Source organism: Centruroides vittatus, unplaced genomic scaffold (assembly GCF_030686945.1).
Source record: "Centruroides vittatus isolate TY-2023 unplaced genomic scaffold, ASM3068694v2 scaffold_861, whole genome shotgun sequence".
Classification (NCBI taxonomy): Eukaryota; Metazoa; Arthropoda; class Arachnida; order Scorpiones; family Buthidae; genus Centruroides; species Centruroides vittatus.
The window spans coordinates 7,718,899-7,733,462 of NW_027122718.1; the positions used below are offsets into that span (position 1 = coordinate 7,718,899).

A 14,564-nucleotide genomic window follows, 5' to 3' on the forward strand; every position below is an offset into this window, starting at 1 on the left:
GTGTTCCGCTAATGAAAATTGCTCACAAAAGTGTTCTGCATCCTAGAAAAGGTTGGGAACCACTGATGTAGATAGTGTGTCTGTTTCTTTGAAATTAATACTCACTCCAACCTTAAGCACTTGATAGATTTCAATTGCCTCCAGGTATTTAAGGTGTGCTCTATCTAATTACTAAATATTTTCTTTATTTATTATTAATTTATTTCTATTACTTTCAACTCAATTATTTCCTTATTCGATCTTATCCTCAATTCAATATAGGAAGTTTTATTAAAATATAAGTTTTTCAGCAATTTTAATTACTGAAAAATTTGTATTTTTTACTGGTTTGAAATATGATGAATAATCATTTCATAAATTCTAGTACTCAATTTTGCTTGGATATTCATTATATTTTACTTTAAAATGAATGATTAAATTTATGATAATTTAATTTAGATTTATAATTTTTATTAAGCAATATTATGCATACAAGCTGTATAATATATTATACACTAGATAAACTGATTAATTATTTCAGTTCTGTGCAGACTTATATCATGTTGTGTTATTTTGGATTTATCTATTTTTTTAGTATCAACCATAACTTTAGTTTGGGTGAATATTTCTTTCATAAAATTGAAAAATTATGGAATAGTGAAAGAAATCTTTCCAGACATTCCACTCATTAAATGCTTTATAAATTAAATAAGAGATTTGAAGAAGCAAAAGCAACTTACCAAGATTCTTATTCTTCTGTGTACGCCATATCAGATTCCTGATGTTGGCGACACCCGGCATAGGTTAGTAAGTTAGTAATATGCCAAGGTGTTTCTAGGGAAAGTTACAGCCAGAGTGGTTTCCCGTTGCCTTCTCTGGGACGCGATGTTACACGAGGAGAAATGCCTTTTGGGAGGTCTTTACCAAGATTAGAATGACTAAAAACTGCAGTAACTGAAGATTTGCAGCAATTATTAGAAGTATAAACTGTAAAATGTATATTGTTTATGGAGATCTCGTCTTGAACAATTTTCCTAAATTTTGTTAGTAGAAACTGAAAAAAATGAAAGCTCATTAATTTTAAAATGGTTAATTGATTTTTGAATTAATTTGTGCATATATATGAGTTATTATATTATTTATGTCATTACTATGTATACTGTTGTATATTCATGTATACATACATGATATTATATTTATTATAATATTAATATATTTTATGTTTTAAAACTTTTTGATTTTTTTGTATTATATTTATAATAATTAAACTCATTATCTTTGATATAAATATTTTAAGAAATTATGGTTAATGTTACCTATGGTTCCAAGATGGCGGCTCGTCTCTAATTCCAGCAAACAGGAGAAGGGAAACGGTGGGGATGCAGGTTCTAACCCAACCTAATCTACTCTAATAAATTACCATAATTATTACCAACAAAATTATTAGAATAGGTTAGATTAGGTTAGAACGTGCATCCCAACTGTTTCCTTGCTGGAATCAGACAAGCTGCCATCTTGGAGCCATAGGTAACATTAACCAAAATTATTTATTATATTTTATAACAATAACATAAAAATGAAATTAATTTAAATAAACTATATTAAAAGTTTCACATTTACATAAAATTTATATTTTTATGTTTAGTGTCCCTTGCCTCTGAAAATTTTAAACCACATTTTCGAGGAGAAACATTTTTTTCTGTGTTTTCTGTTTATTTCCCTGCTGCTACTGGAATATTAGCTGGAGCTAATATATCAGGTGATCTTGCTGTAAGTGAATTTTCTTTTAGTGATAAATTAATAATTAATTTGAAACAAAGAACAGAGATATTGCATTATTAAAATTTATATGTAATTTGATAATTTATAAAATCAGCTTTCATATTACATAAGTTCTGAAATGTCCAAATTCAATTCAATTTAAATATGAATGTAATGCTATATTTGAAAATTTGATCAGTCATGATCAGTGTTAGTACCTTTATATCATTTCTATGAGTATTTGTGATCACAACAATAAACAATCTCACACCTTCATTATGTCTCCAGCAATATTTTATTAAAAACAGGTGTTTTTGGCCTAGTTTACATGCTTGCTTCATGTTTGACACATTCGAATTAAACAATTTACTATGTTCCAAAATTAGAATGTTCTAATATTTAAACTGACTTTTTTATTAAAAAAATGTTTTTGAATGATCACCATTAAAAAATTATAAGAATTTTTTTATTAAAATATGACTCATCTCCCAAATTAATGTTCTTAGATACCATTCCTTTATCATCTTTAAACTGATTAAAGATGATAAAGGAATAGTATTACAAGATTACAAAAGGATCAAGGAAAGATGGAAAGTATATTTTAGGAATTTATTGAATGAAGAAAACCCCAGAACCTTATACAAGAATGGAGAGGCAAATGAAGGAGTGGTGCAAGATATTAGCAGAGAAGAAGTGGAAAGTGTGCTTAGGAAAATGAAGATAGGGAAAGCAGTAGGCACTGATTGGATTTCGGTTGAGGCTTGGAGAGGTTTGAGTAAGGAGGGAACTGATATTCTCTGGGACTATGAAGAAACTCTGGCAGCAGGAGAAGATCCCTGATGAATGGAGGAAGAGTATTCTTGTGCTGATCTTTAAAGGTAAAGGGGATGTACAGAATTGTGGAAATTACAGAGGTATAAAGATATTGTTCCATACTATGAAGATTTGGGAGAAAATTGTAGAAAGAAGGATTAGGCAGGAATCTGAGATTGGAAAGGAACAGTTTGGCTTTTCTGCCAGGAAGGAGTACAACTAATGCTATCTTTGCTCTAAAACAGCTGATGGAAAGGCACAGGGAAATGCAGGAAGATTTGCACATGGTGTTCATTGACCTAGAAAAGGCATCTGATAGGGTACCAAAGCAAGAAATATGGAGATGTATGAAGGAAAAGAATGTTCCAGAAAAATATGTTAGACTCATCAAGGAAATGTACGAGGGAGCAGAGACCCAAGTTAAGAGTAGTGTGGGCACTACAGAAGGGTTCATTAATGTTGGTTTGCATCAGGGATCAGCCCTTAACCCTTATTTGTTTGACCTGATAATGGACGTGTTGGTGTGTGACATGAAGTGTGAGGCTCCATGGAGTATGCTGTGTGCAGATGATATTGTGCTGTGTGAACTTTCTCAAACCAAGGCTGAGAAGAAACTGGAAGATTGGAGGAAAGTTTTGGAAGAAAGGGGCATGAAGATTAGCAGAACTAAAACAGCTTATATGACTCTGAATGGTAGAGATGAGTGTAATATTAAAATCCAAAATGTGCTACTCCCTTTTTGTTCTGAGTTTTAAATATCTTAGGATATTTGTTGGGATCGGAGGATGATTGAACTCGGAGGTGCAGCATAGAATTCAATGTGGATGGATGAACTGGAGGAAGCGGAGCAGTGTTTTATGCAACAAGAAAGTTAGTTGCAATCTGAAAGGAAAATTGTATGAATCAGTTGTTGTCAGACCTGCAATGTTATATGGAGCTGAGACATGGGCAATAACAAGAGCCTAAGAAAGACAGATGGAGGTGGCGGAGATGAGAATGTTGAGATGGATGTGTGGAGTGTCAAGGAAGGATAGAATAAGGAATGATTTTATTAGAAGTTCTGTTAAGGTGGGCCCCTGGAGAAAAAAGATGCAAGAATGTAGGTTGAGGTGGTTTGGCCACATAGAATGAAGAAGTGACAATTATGTTGGAAAGAAGATCGGAAAACTGGTAGTAAAAGGAAAAAGGAAAAGAGGAAGACCAAAGATGCATTGGAAAGATAAGGTGGAAGAAGACTTGAACCAGAGGGGACTTAAGAGAGAAGAAGCCCTTGATAGGGAGAAATGGAAAAATCGTATTAGAGAAAGAAATGCCGACCTCATATAAACATGGAAAAAGGCAAAGATAAAGAAGAAGACAAAATCATAATTTTCTATATCTTTCTTTTTAGGAGTCTATTTTTAATTATTGGGAAGCATTTTTGAAGCTTTCTTTCTTTATCTTCAAACCACTTTTCAAATTTATCATTCTGTTTAACATATGGACTTTAAAATCTAATTTAAACTGCTATTCTATTTTTATTTTAAGAAATTTATGGCAGTGGTTTGTTAATTATCAAAAGCACGTGTGAATATATGAGATGATCTAGAAGTCTTTTCACATAGCAGCCATTTGTAAATAAATGCCTATTAATAATAATTATAGAAGCAAATTAAAAAAAAGAAAGCCTTACTAAAGAACCCAGTTTGTCATCATGTAAAAAGTAAATAAAATTTTGTTCTTGGCACTGCAAATGGCTGCTGTGACAAACAGCTTCTTCTGGATTGCCCAGTAAGTTTGCACTGTGCAATTCTTTTGTATAAATTTGTGATTATTTTTGATGTCTGAAGCCAGTTTAACACTATTATAATTATTGTATATTGTTATGTGTCCGTAATAAAAAAAATCTTTTAATTTTTCTAATTATAATTTGGAAAATTTTGGAAATGTATCATAGAGACATTTGTTTTCCTTTTAGAGTATTATCAACCAATACATTCTTTTATAAAAGTTATTTTTTCTCATTTAATCTATCTTCCAAAGAATAACACAGCATTTTATTCTGTTATTTTTTGGAAGATAGATTAAATAATCTACTATCAGTTCTATTAAAGGATCTTAATGTAAAATTATAAATTTTTTTGTCTCCATTTGATAATTATTGAAAAAATTTGAGCAGTGTAAATTCATCAATTTTTATAACTTAATGTGATAAATATTAATTATTAATATAAAAATTGTTCTACAGAATCCTCAACATTCCATTCCAAAAGGAACATTTTTAGCAATATTTATTAGTACAATTAGTTATATTCTGTTTGCTGTAATTGCTGGAGCAACTGTATATCGTGATGCAAATGGTGTGGAATTTTTTGTACAGAATGGAACATTAGAATTAATACGTAATTGCAGCCTTGCAGATTCTGGACACTGCAAATATGGTCTTATGAATAATTATCAGGTAATTTTATTATTTTTTTTTGGTTATAATATAGTTTTATAATATATCATCACTGTATGGTATTTAAATTCATATTATCAATATCAGGGTTTCTTAAACTATGGGTCGCGACCCCATTTGGGGTCGCTTAGCGAAATCTTGGGGTCACGAGATTTTAATACAATATATTGAAAATAATTTGTGAGTGTTTGAAAATGGCATGCTTTGTGTCGTAGGTTTCGTGAATTGCACTTTGTGTCACTTCTGGTGCAGCAAGACAACGATTCAGCAACACTGATTGTAGTGTGAACTAGTGTAGTGTTGTTGCTTTTCAGTGTATTCAGTTGTCTCTGTTTCATTGTAACACAAGAGTGAACTGTGGTAGTACACCATTATTGTTTTTGCAAATTTATCTTCAATATATATGTATATTTTCATTGTATTTCATATGTATATTGCAAAATATTTATATATATATATATTTTATATTTTTTTGGGGTCCACGAAAAAAAATCCCAATCATAAATGGGGTCGTGAATAAAAAAGTTTAAGAAGCCCTGATCAATATAATAAAATTTAAGCATAACGTTATTTTATTAAAATATTTTTAAACCTATAAATTCTTCTGCAATTCAACTCACTCTTGCTTTATATATTAGTATAGATTTATCAAATATTTTCATATTTACTATGTGTATTACACTAGATTTTCATTGATTGCTATATAAAGTAATTGTAATTATTTTCTGGCAAGTCATAAACAAAAATAATTTTTTAAAACAGCATTTAAATTACTTATTGCTTAAATTATTTATAATAATGTTTTGAAATTTATTGTAATAATAGGTAATGGAACTAGTTTCTGCTTTTGGTCCAATAATTTATGCAGGTATATTTGCTGCTACACTTTCCTCTGCATTAGCGAGTCTTGTCAGTGCACCTAAAGTTTTTCAGGTAAATATGTAAGGATATTTTTTAACTTAGACAACTCATTATTAATATCACTAAAAATTGTAAAAAACTGAATTTGTAAACAGAAACAAGATTATAAATTATTTAAAATCTTTCTAGGCACTCTGTAAAGATAACTTGTTTCCACACATACATATATTTGCCAAAGGTTACGGGAAAAATGCCGAACCTCGTCGGGCATACCTTTTGGCTTTTGTTATTGCTCTTGCTTGTATTGCAATAGGTGAGAAACTTATTTTAATAATATAATTATTAATTAAATATTAACACTTAAATAAATTCTAGTATTATATATATATTATATATATATATATATATATATATATATATATATAATACTAGAATTATATATATATAATAATATATATAATATATAAAAGAATAATATATATATATATTCAATGATAATTTTTAAATTATAAGAAAATGTTTCTTTAATTCTTATCAAATTATTTGTTGACATTTTATAATCATATTGTTACTTTATGACATGGAAGATACAATTGCAAAATTTTCAGTTTATTAGATGAATATTTCTAGATTAGGGGCCATCCATAAATTACGTAAGGGCGATTTTGGCCATTCTAGACCCCCACCCACTCCTGTGTAAGAAACCGTAATATTTTCTTTGATCCACCCTCCCCTTTCCTATCTTACATAATATTTAGGCATGATTTAAAAAAAAAAGATTTTAACAAAAAAAATTTTTTTTATGAAACCCTAAAAATCTTAGGTCCAAAATATATAATTATTAGTTAGTTAATTAATATGTACTATTATTTATAAAGACTTTATGTGAACAAATTTAAAAATATAAAAATTTAATGAATTCGAATGAACAATTTATTTTAAGAACTTTATTTTTTAATTATCAACAATCTTTTCGTTATTATTATCATTAATCAATGTCATAATATTCATTTTTATATTAATTTTAACTTTGACAGATTGACTAGCTACTACACGTGTAAACAGAAACGTCATACAAAACAAAACAAGAGAGAGAAACTACCACACTGCCTTTCTCCCATGATAAAAAATGTGTAGAGCGTGAGTCTGCTAGCATTATTATTCTATCACGTCACACGAGATGGCATTGGTACAATGAGCGTTCTTAATAGAAACTGCCAAATTGAAGCCAAATTCAAAACTCCACCACTCAACGAGATCAAAAAATAAAAATAAGAATATTACGTAAGACGAGACCTATTACCCCTGAGTAAGAAATCTTTGACCCCCACCCACCCCAAAATACCTTACGTAATTTATGGACGGTCCCTTACAGAAACTTTCGTAAATTTTTTAAATAGAATTTATATCTAAAATACTTTATGTATTAAAGTAGTTTTCTTGTAACTTGTAAGATAATCAATGTTATTTCTATTAAAACAATTCTCACATATTTTAAGTAAAGTCACAACTATTAAAATATCAACCTAGTTGACAAAATTTAATTTTTACTAAATTTAAGATAAAATTTTCACTTTCATGATTCCTTAGTCTTAATGTGAATATATTAATAGATGCAATTTCAAGTTATAAGTGTTGATAAACCTTTATTAAGCATTAAACGTTTTCAGAACTTAGAATTTTTGGTTAATGTTACCTTAGGTGCCAAGATGGCGGCTCGTCTCTGATTCCAGCAAGGAAATAGTGGGACACACGTTCTAACCTAACCTAACCTATTCTAATAAATTACCATAATTATTAGCAACCAAATTATTAGAATAGGTTAGGTTAGGTTAGAACGTGCGTCCCACTGTTTCCTTGTTTGAATCAGAAACGAGCCGCCATCTTGGCACCTAAGGTAACATTAACTGAATTTTTTATCGGAAGTTGAATAATATCTGTTCTAATTGTATTTATTCTATTGAGAAAAGTTCATCAGAAAATATTTTATTATATTGTGATTTCTTTAAGATTCTAAGACTGAAACAATAGAATTTCTAAAACATAGATAAAGAAAAGTAATTTTTTTAAAATGGAAATTAAAAATTTTTAAGTATAATATTTTATCATGGCATAAAATTTATTATTTTAAAATTTACTTTCTATATTGTTTGATTAATCAATCAATTAATTTAAAATTAATGATTATTTATTTATTTTTAGGTCAGTTGAATGAAATTGCTCCAATTATCTCAAATTTTTTTTTGGCTGCATATTGTTTGATTAATTTTTCATGTTTTCATGCTACCTTTGCTAGATCACCAGGTAAGTTTTTTTTTAAAATCACTTAAATAAACATTGATAAATGATTAATATACAATTTGACTCAATCCTTACATAATTTTTCCAGGATTTCGTCCAGCTTTCAAGTTTTATAATAACTGGTTGAGTCTGTTAGGTGCAATATTATGTTTAGCAGTGATGTTTATTATGAATTGGTGGACTGCTTTAATTACATTTGCTATTATTTTAGCATTATATATTTATATCTATTATAGAAAACCAGGTAATTATTTAAAAATTATTTGACTAAATGTAAAGAATGAAAATATGATCATATCTGTAAATATTGATATTTTATACTATTCATGCCATACTTGGCTCAGTTATGCATCAGTTGTTGATACATGGTTTTTTTTTAAAGCAGATAAAAGTATTATTTTCTAAATTTGATTCATGTTTGACAAATAAGAATATTATATTTAATTTGAATCTATAAATTTGATTTAAACTAAGTACAATTTATTAAATTCTATAGCAGACTAGGAATTTGATTAAATAAATATTAATCAGTAAAACTTTAAAATATATGTATAAACTTTAGTTCAAGAAAATATTTATCTAAATTAAAATATTCAAATTGTTAAGAGAGAGAGAGAGAGAGAAAACTACATAGATCTCAAATAGAACAATTTATCAGCATAAACATCATTTTGAATTGATAATGTGCAGATAATATATTTCTTAGTCTGATATTTTTGTAAAATACCATAATAAAATGTTAGACTAGATGTTGCTTGTTGGAGAGATTAGTAAAAACTAGTTAGACCCTCATAACTGGTTATATAACAAAGAATACACAAAGATTACACTGTCTTGATGGAAGGTCGGCGCTGGAAAGGGGAGTGTGAAACGAGGTCACTGTCCCCGAGGGGTCAAAAGCCCCACCAACCTTTTATTACATAACGGAAAGAACGTTTACAAAACATTGTGACACAGTTTGTTGTACGTAACGATGTATATTCATTTGACAATAATTTCAATCGTTGATTCCAACATAAAATAGATTTGGATAAATGTAAGATTAAAAAAAAAGTGCAAGTTAGCATTTTAAAAATCAATTTTCAGTGTTAATAAAAATTTGTCTTTCAGAAATCTGTAAAGAAAATTAAACAAAAATTTTGAGTAGTTTCAATATGTTTGAAATTATATCATCAGGAATAATATAGAAATATTAGAAAAAATTTGAATTTAGTAGTATGTTTAGTATTATGGTAGCCATCTTTACAAACATAAAACAAATATTAAAACTGTCTGAATCTGAGTGATTCAGATCAAAAAAAATTTTTTTAAGTATTACATCAATATATTTTTATGTATAAAATTATAAATCACAAACACCTCAAAAACCTTAACCGGTGAAAGTCTGCTGAAAGTCTTTCAGCAAACGTTTTTGGACACCTCACTGCGCCCTTTCTCAAGCTATCTCAGTTATACAGATTTACAACAAAAAAGTTTTTATTTTAAATAAGGTGATTACACAACTTCAATATTCAAACAAAATTTTAATTTAAATAATTATGATTATTTAAATAATAATTTTCATAATTAATTTATAATTTTAATTATGAAAATGATGTTGATATTATAAAAAATCATGCATTAGACATCTCTAAATAAATATTTCATTAAAAACATTGTGACTGATATGATCCACTTTCTAATAAAAAGAACAAATACAGAAAAGTTTTGTTTAAAAGAACAAAAAATTTAAGAAAAAATTTCAATAAATATTGATTTAAAGTTTGTTAATATATGAAAATAATATCACAACATTTTATACAGTAGTATTAACACTAATATTATAAATATGTCGAAGCTATAAGAAAAACTGAACAAAAAAGTGATTTTCGAAAAGATAAAATTTTTCCTTTTAAATAAATATTTTTGTGCTGTGAAAAGCAATTCAGCATATTTAATATCAACTACTTAGTATTTTCGAAATGCTTATATATAGCTATTGTACGTGTCATAAAATTAACATAATTATTATTCCTTGTAGTAATCCTGACTTATCCATTTTGCTATTGAATTATCCAAAAGCATAAAAAAAATGTTAAAACTGTTACATGTTTTCTATGCCTAGCATTCCAAATTATTTCTGTTATTTCATTTTTGCATCAAGATTTTTTTTTTCAATGAAACTTTGAGTTACTCAGGTCCAAAAGGTATTAAAATTTAACTGGAATATCATATTGAACAAAAATAATACAATCTTTCCTCCAGCAATAAATATTTATGTAGATCAAGAGCCATCCCTCAGACTAGTTTCTTTATACCACCTAATATAACAATTAACGTTGCCTCACACTGTTGGAATATCACCTGTCCATAGATCAATCTAATTTCTGATTATAAAACAAACATTTACAGCTATAAATAATAAGAAAAAATCGTAAAAATGATTCATTTCTTCTTTTAAATTTTAACTTTATGCTGCCTTCTTTAATTGCTGCTAACACCCGAGTTGCCTGAGTTTTGGGAATGCTCTGTGTGGAAATAATGTTTATGAGCTATTTTCTAACTCTTCTTCAAGTTTGAGAAAAGAGAAAAAAATTTTTCGAGTTTACATCAATATATTTTTATGTATAAAATTATAAATCACAAACACCTCTAAAAACCTTAACCAGTGAAAGTCTGCTCAAAGTCCCTCAGCAAACGTTTTCGGACACCTCACTGTGCCCTTTCTCAAGCTATCGTCTCTTCTTAAAACGATTTTCGAATTATCAAACACCTATTTCCGTGATGCACATGCCAACCGAATCCAAACGAATAAAACTTCAACCGAAACACTTAAAAAGTGTTTCGGTTGAAGTTTTATTCGTTTGGAGTTTCTACGAAAGCTATTTGAATGTTTTGAATTTTCGGTTGGCATGTGCATCACAAAAATAGATGTTCGATAATTTGAAAATCGTTTTAAGAAGAGAAGATAGCTTGAGAAAAGGCACAGTGAGGTGTCCAAAAACATTTGCTGAGGGACTTTGAGCAGACTTTTACCGGTTAAGGTTTTTGGAGGTGTTAGTGATTCAACCCGGTGCTTTAGGTGATTATTTATAAATCACAATTATTATAAGATTATAAATGTACAATTCTTTGAAAATGTAAAGAATAAAAGGTCTTTATGTGTGTTTATTATAAAATGCAATAAAATTAATGTATTTTTTATAGTTTCATGTTTAATAATATGTTATTTAACATACAAGAAACACTAAATAATGTCTTTTATTTCTTTTAAATTTACTTTTTAAAATTTTTATTATAGACGTAAATTGGGGATCATCAACACAAGCTCAGACATACAAAGTTGCACTTGAAGCTGTTATTAAATTAAATCAGGTTCAAGAACATGTAAAAAATTATAGGTAATAAAATTAATGTATATTTTAATTATTTATTAAAGGAATATATCATTATGAAAAAATTAAATTTGTATTATTGTTTCAGGCCTCAAATATTAGTATTAACAGGAAATCCAAATAGCAGACCGCCACTAGCTGACTTTGCATATAGTATTTGTAAGAAGTTAGGATTGGTAGTATGTGGTCATGTTGTTAAGGTAAATGAATTAATATATTTAAGGAAAACATTTTTAAAAATTATAAATTTAATTAATTAATTAAAATTAAAATAAATGTCCTTAAAAAATTTGTTTAACATTCTTAATATATAATGAATATATCTTTTTCATACTCTGTTTTGGTGTCTTATGCTTAAATTAAGCATATTTAGCAATCATAATTTAATTGACAATGATGCTCTCAAACTGGTATTGTTAAGCATGAAATTAAGCAGTATAGTTCTTATTTGAAAGCAGAAATTTCCAAATACATCATAATTTTGAAGTTGTAAACCAATAAAAAATAATTAACAATTTTAAAGTTTTTTAAAAAGAAGATATCTAAGCCAGTTAAAGATGCAGGTGTAGACACTAGATCCATCATTTATATTTACCTCTGCTCAAATCTAAAGTAACTATTTTATGTATAGTAATTAGATATGAGTGAATATTATCTGCAAATACTTAAATAATTGAATACTGGAAAACATTCAAGAGCTTGAATATTAATTGATAAAAAATTAAATTCGAATACTGTGAATACTGTCAATATTGCACCATATGTACAGTCACAATTTCAGACTCAGAAATACCCAAAGAGGAACCAACAGGAGGGAAGAAGTACAATCAAACCTGTTTTTATGCGGTAAATAGGGACCGCATTAAAAAAAAAAAACGCATAAAAAAATTGCACGAAACTTCACGAGTGGCCGTAAAAAATAGTTTTTGCAACACAATTAAAAAATATTTTTTTTTTATGCGATCAACAGGGACCGCATAAAAAAAGTCTCACATAGAAAATAACTCAAAACCGTACGAAATAGAATTTATTGACAACAGATGTCAGCACTTGACTGCATCGTCTGGTCTATCGTCTGTTTTACATATTTTTGTCCAGGTGGTGTTTTGTTGACTTAAAAAGTAAATTATTTCATTTTTCGCATATTCATGCAATAATATTACTATAATAAGTGCATTTATGCTATAATAAGTTTATTTAGCTATAATAAGTAAACGTGAGACATGACGAACCGCACGAGACTAGTCGCCAACTATACCGCACAAATAAAAAATCGCACAAAAAAAACCGCACAAATTAAAAATTTGCATTAAAAAAATCGCACATAAAAAGAGCGCATAAAAACAGGTTTGACTGTATATAATTTAGAACAATTTAAAAAGCAAAAATTGCAATATTTTACATAGATTGCATTTTTTATTGCATTGTTTTAGATGTATTTTCAGTTTGATATTCTGTAGATCATGTTTTATGTAAATATATTTTACAAGAGAAACTTCAATATATTTTTATTAGTAGATCATCTGAAGAGAATTGAACAAATTTTATCTTTTATTCAAAATTTTCTCCCGTTTTATAGCAGTCGATATCAAAGTGATTTATTACAATCACTTTTAGTTTAAAAATAATTGATAAAAAGCTTGATTTAGTTTTTATTAAGCATTTTCATTATATGGAAATAAATGATTTAATTTTATTAATTTATCAATGACAATTTGAAAATTTTTTAATTATATAAATATATTTTTGTTAAATTTAAAAAATTTTCTATTTTTTTACACTATTTTGTGAGTTTTGAAAAATAAGTATAATAAATAATTTGTTTCTTGATATTCTATTAGTTTATTGTTATGTAAGAATTTTGTTTATGTTTAAATCTAGGGACCTATGTCTCAACGTTATCGAGTAGCACAAACAAAACAAGCTTATAATTGGTTTCAAAAACGAAAAATGAAGGCATTTTATAGTCTGATAGAAGAAGACGTGTTTTCACGTGGGGTTCGTAATCTGATACAGGTAAAGATGATTAAAAGACTGATTTAAGTTTGTATAATTTTTAATTAAATATATATTGTTATTTTTTATTTAGATATTCCTATAGTTTTATCTAAAGATTAGTTAATCAGATAATGAAAATCTTTTATTTTTAGTCAAATATTTTTTATAAAGTAAATTCATTTAATATAACATAACTTTTCAATAAAATACAGTTATAATTCACTTGGAAATACATACAGATATAAATATTTACATAAATTAAGACAATTATTCTGTAAAAATATATTAGAAATTTTTAAATGCAGTTCTATAAATACATAAATAGATATCAAGGTAACAATTTTTTGGTTTATTTTATGCAAATAAATTAAAATTTAAAGTTTTCACAACATAAATAAAATAAAATTTATAACAAAAAATCAGCATTTTTTTTATAAGAGTAAAAGCTTTTTTTTTTTTTAAAACACAACTGAAGTTGCTCATAAAATATAATGAAAATTAAACCTGTAAATATGACTTGCTGCAATTGGTATGGCTTTTTTGATTTCTTGAGTTTGTGATCAGTTTTTAAGCATTTTGTGTGAACACATCTTTGCTTTATTTTAATTTTTTTTTCATATAATACAATTTATTTATTATTAAGACTTGTATTATAACAGCATATTGTTTTAAAATGGTGTAAAACAGGACCAATTAAATTATGACCACATCAGTTACATTATCAACTGCCGTAAATAATCGGGCTATAAACGATTAAAGATTATAAACGTTTATAGCCCGATTATTTACGGCAGTTGATGATGTAATGGATTAATATTATCGGGTTTGATGAGTGTTTATTTATGACCACATTGTATATAAAAACTTTTATGCAAAAATCATAGAAACTTTTCAAGAAATTTTATTTATTTAATTGATTTATTAACGATTTTCATATATAAAAAAAACTTATTTTTCATACATATCCCATATGCTTAATATTAATAAACAAAATTTTCCTAATGTAATAATTTATTCAAATATAATATACAATTATG

At 27.4% G+C, this 14,564-nt stretch overlaps 1 protein-coding gene across 2 annotated transcripts in view; it reads left to right on the forward strand.

Moving 5' to 3' along the window:
- The window catches only part of LOC136990014 (solute carrier family 12 member 2-like), a 93,963-nt gene that overhangs the window by 49,369 nt on the left and 30,030 nt on the right, over positions 1-14,564 (forward strand). For both annotated transcript variants that reach the window (XM_067288334.1, XM_067288335.1), the window contains exons 8-16: positions 1,625-1,749; positions 4,781-4,993; positions 5,819-5,926; positions 6,044-6,167; positions 8,057-8,158; positions 8,244-8,399; positions 11,436-11,535; positions 11,618-11,729; positions 13,411-13,545. In XM_067288334.1, coding sequence (XP_067144435.1) covers positions 1,625-1,749; positions 4,781-4,993; positions 5,819-5,926; positions 6,044-6,167; positions 8,057-8,158; positions 8,244-8,399; positions 11,436-11,535; positions 11,618-11,729; positions 13,411-13,545 — 1,175 coding nt within the window. The remainder of the gene's footprint in view (positions 1-1,624; positions 1,750-4,780; positions 4,994-5,818; positions 5,927-6,043; positions 6,168-8,056; positions 8,159-8,243; positions 8,400-11,435; positions 11,536-11,617; positions 11,730-13,410; positions 13,546-14,564) is intronic.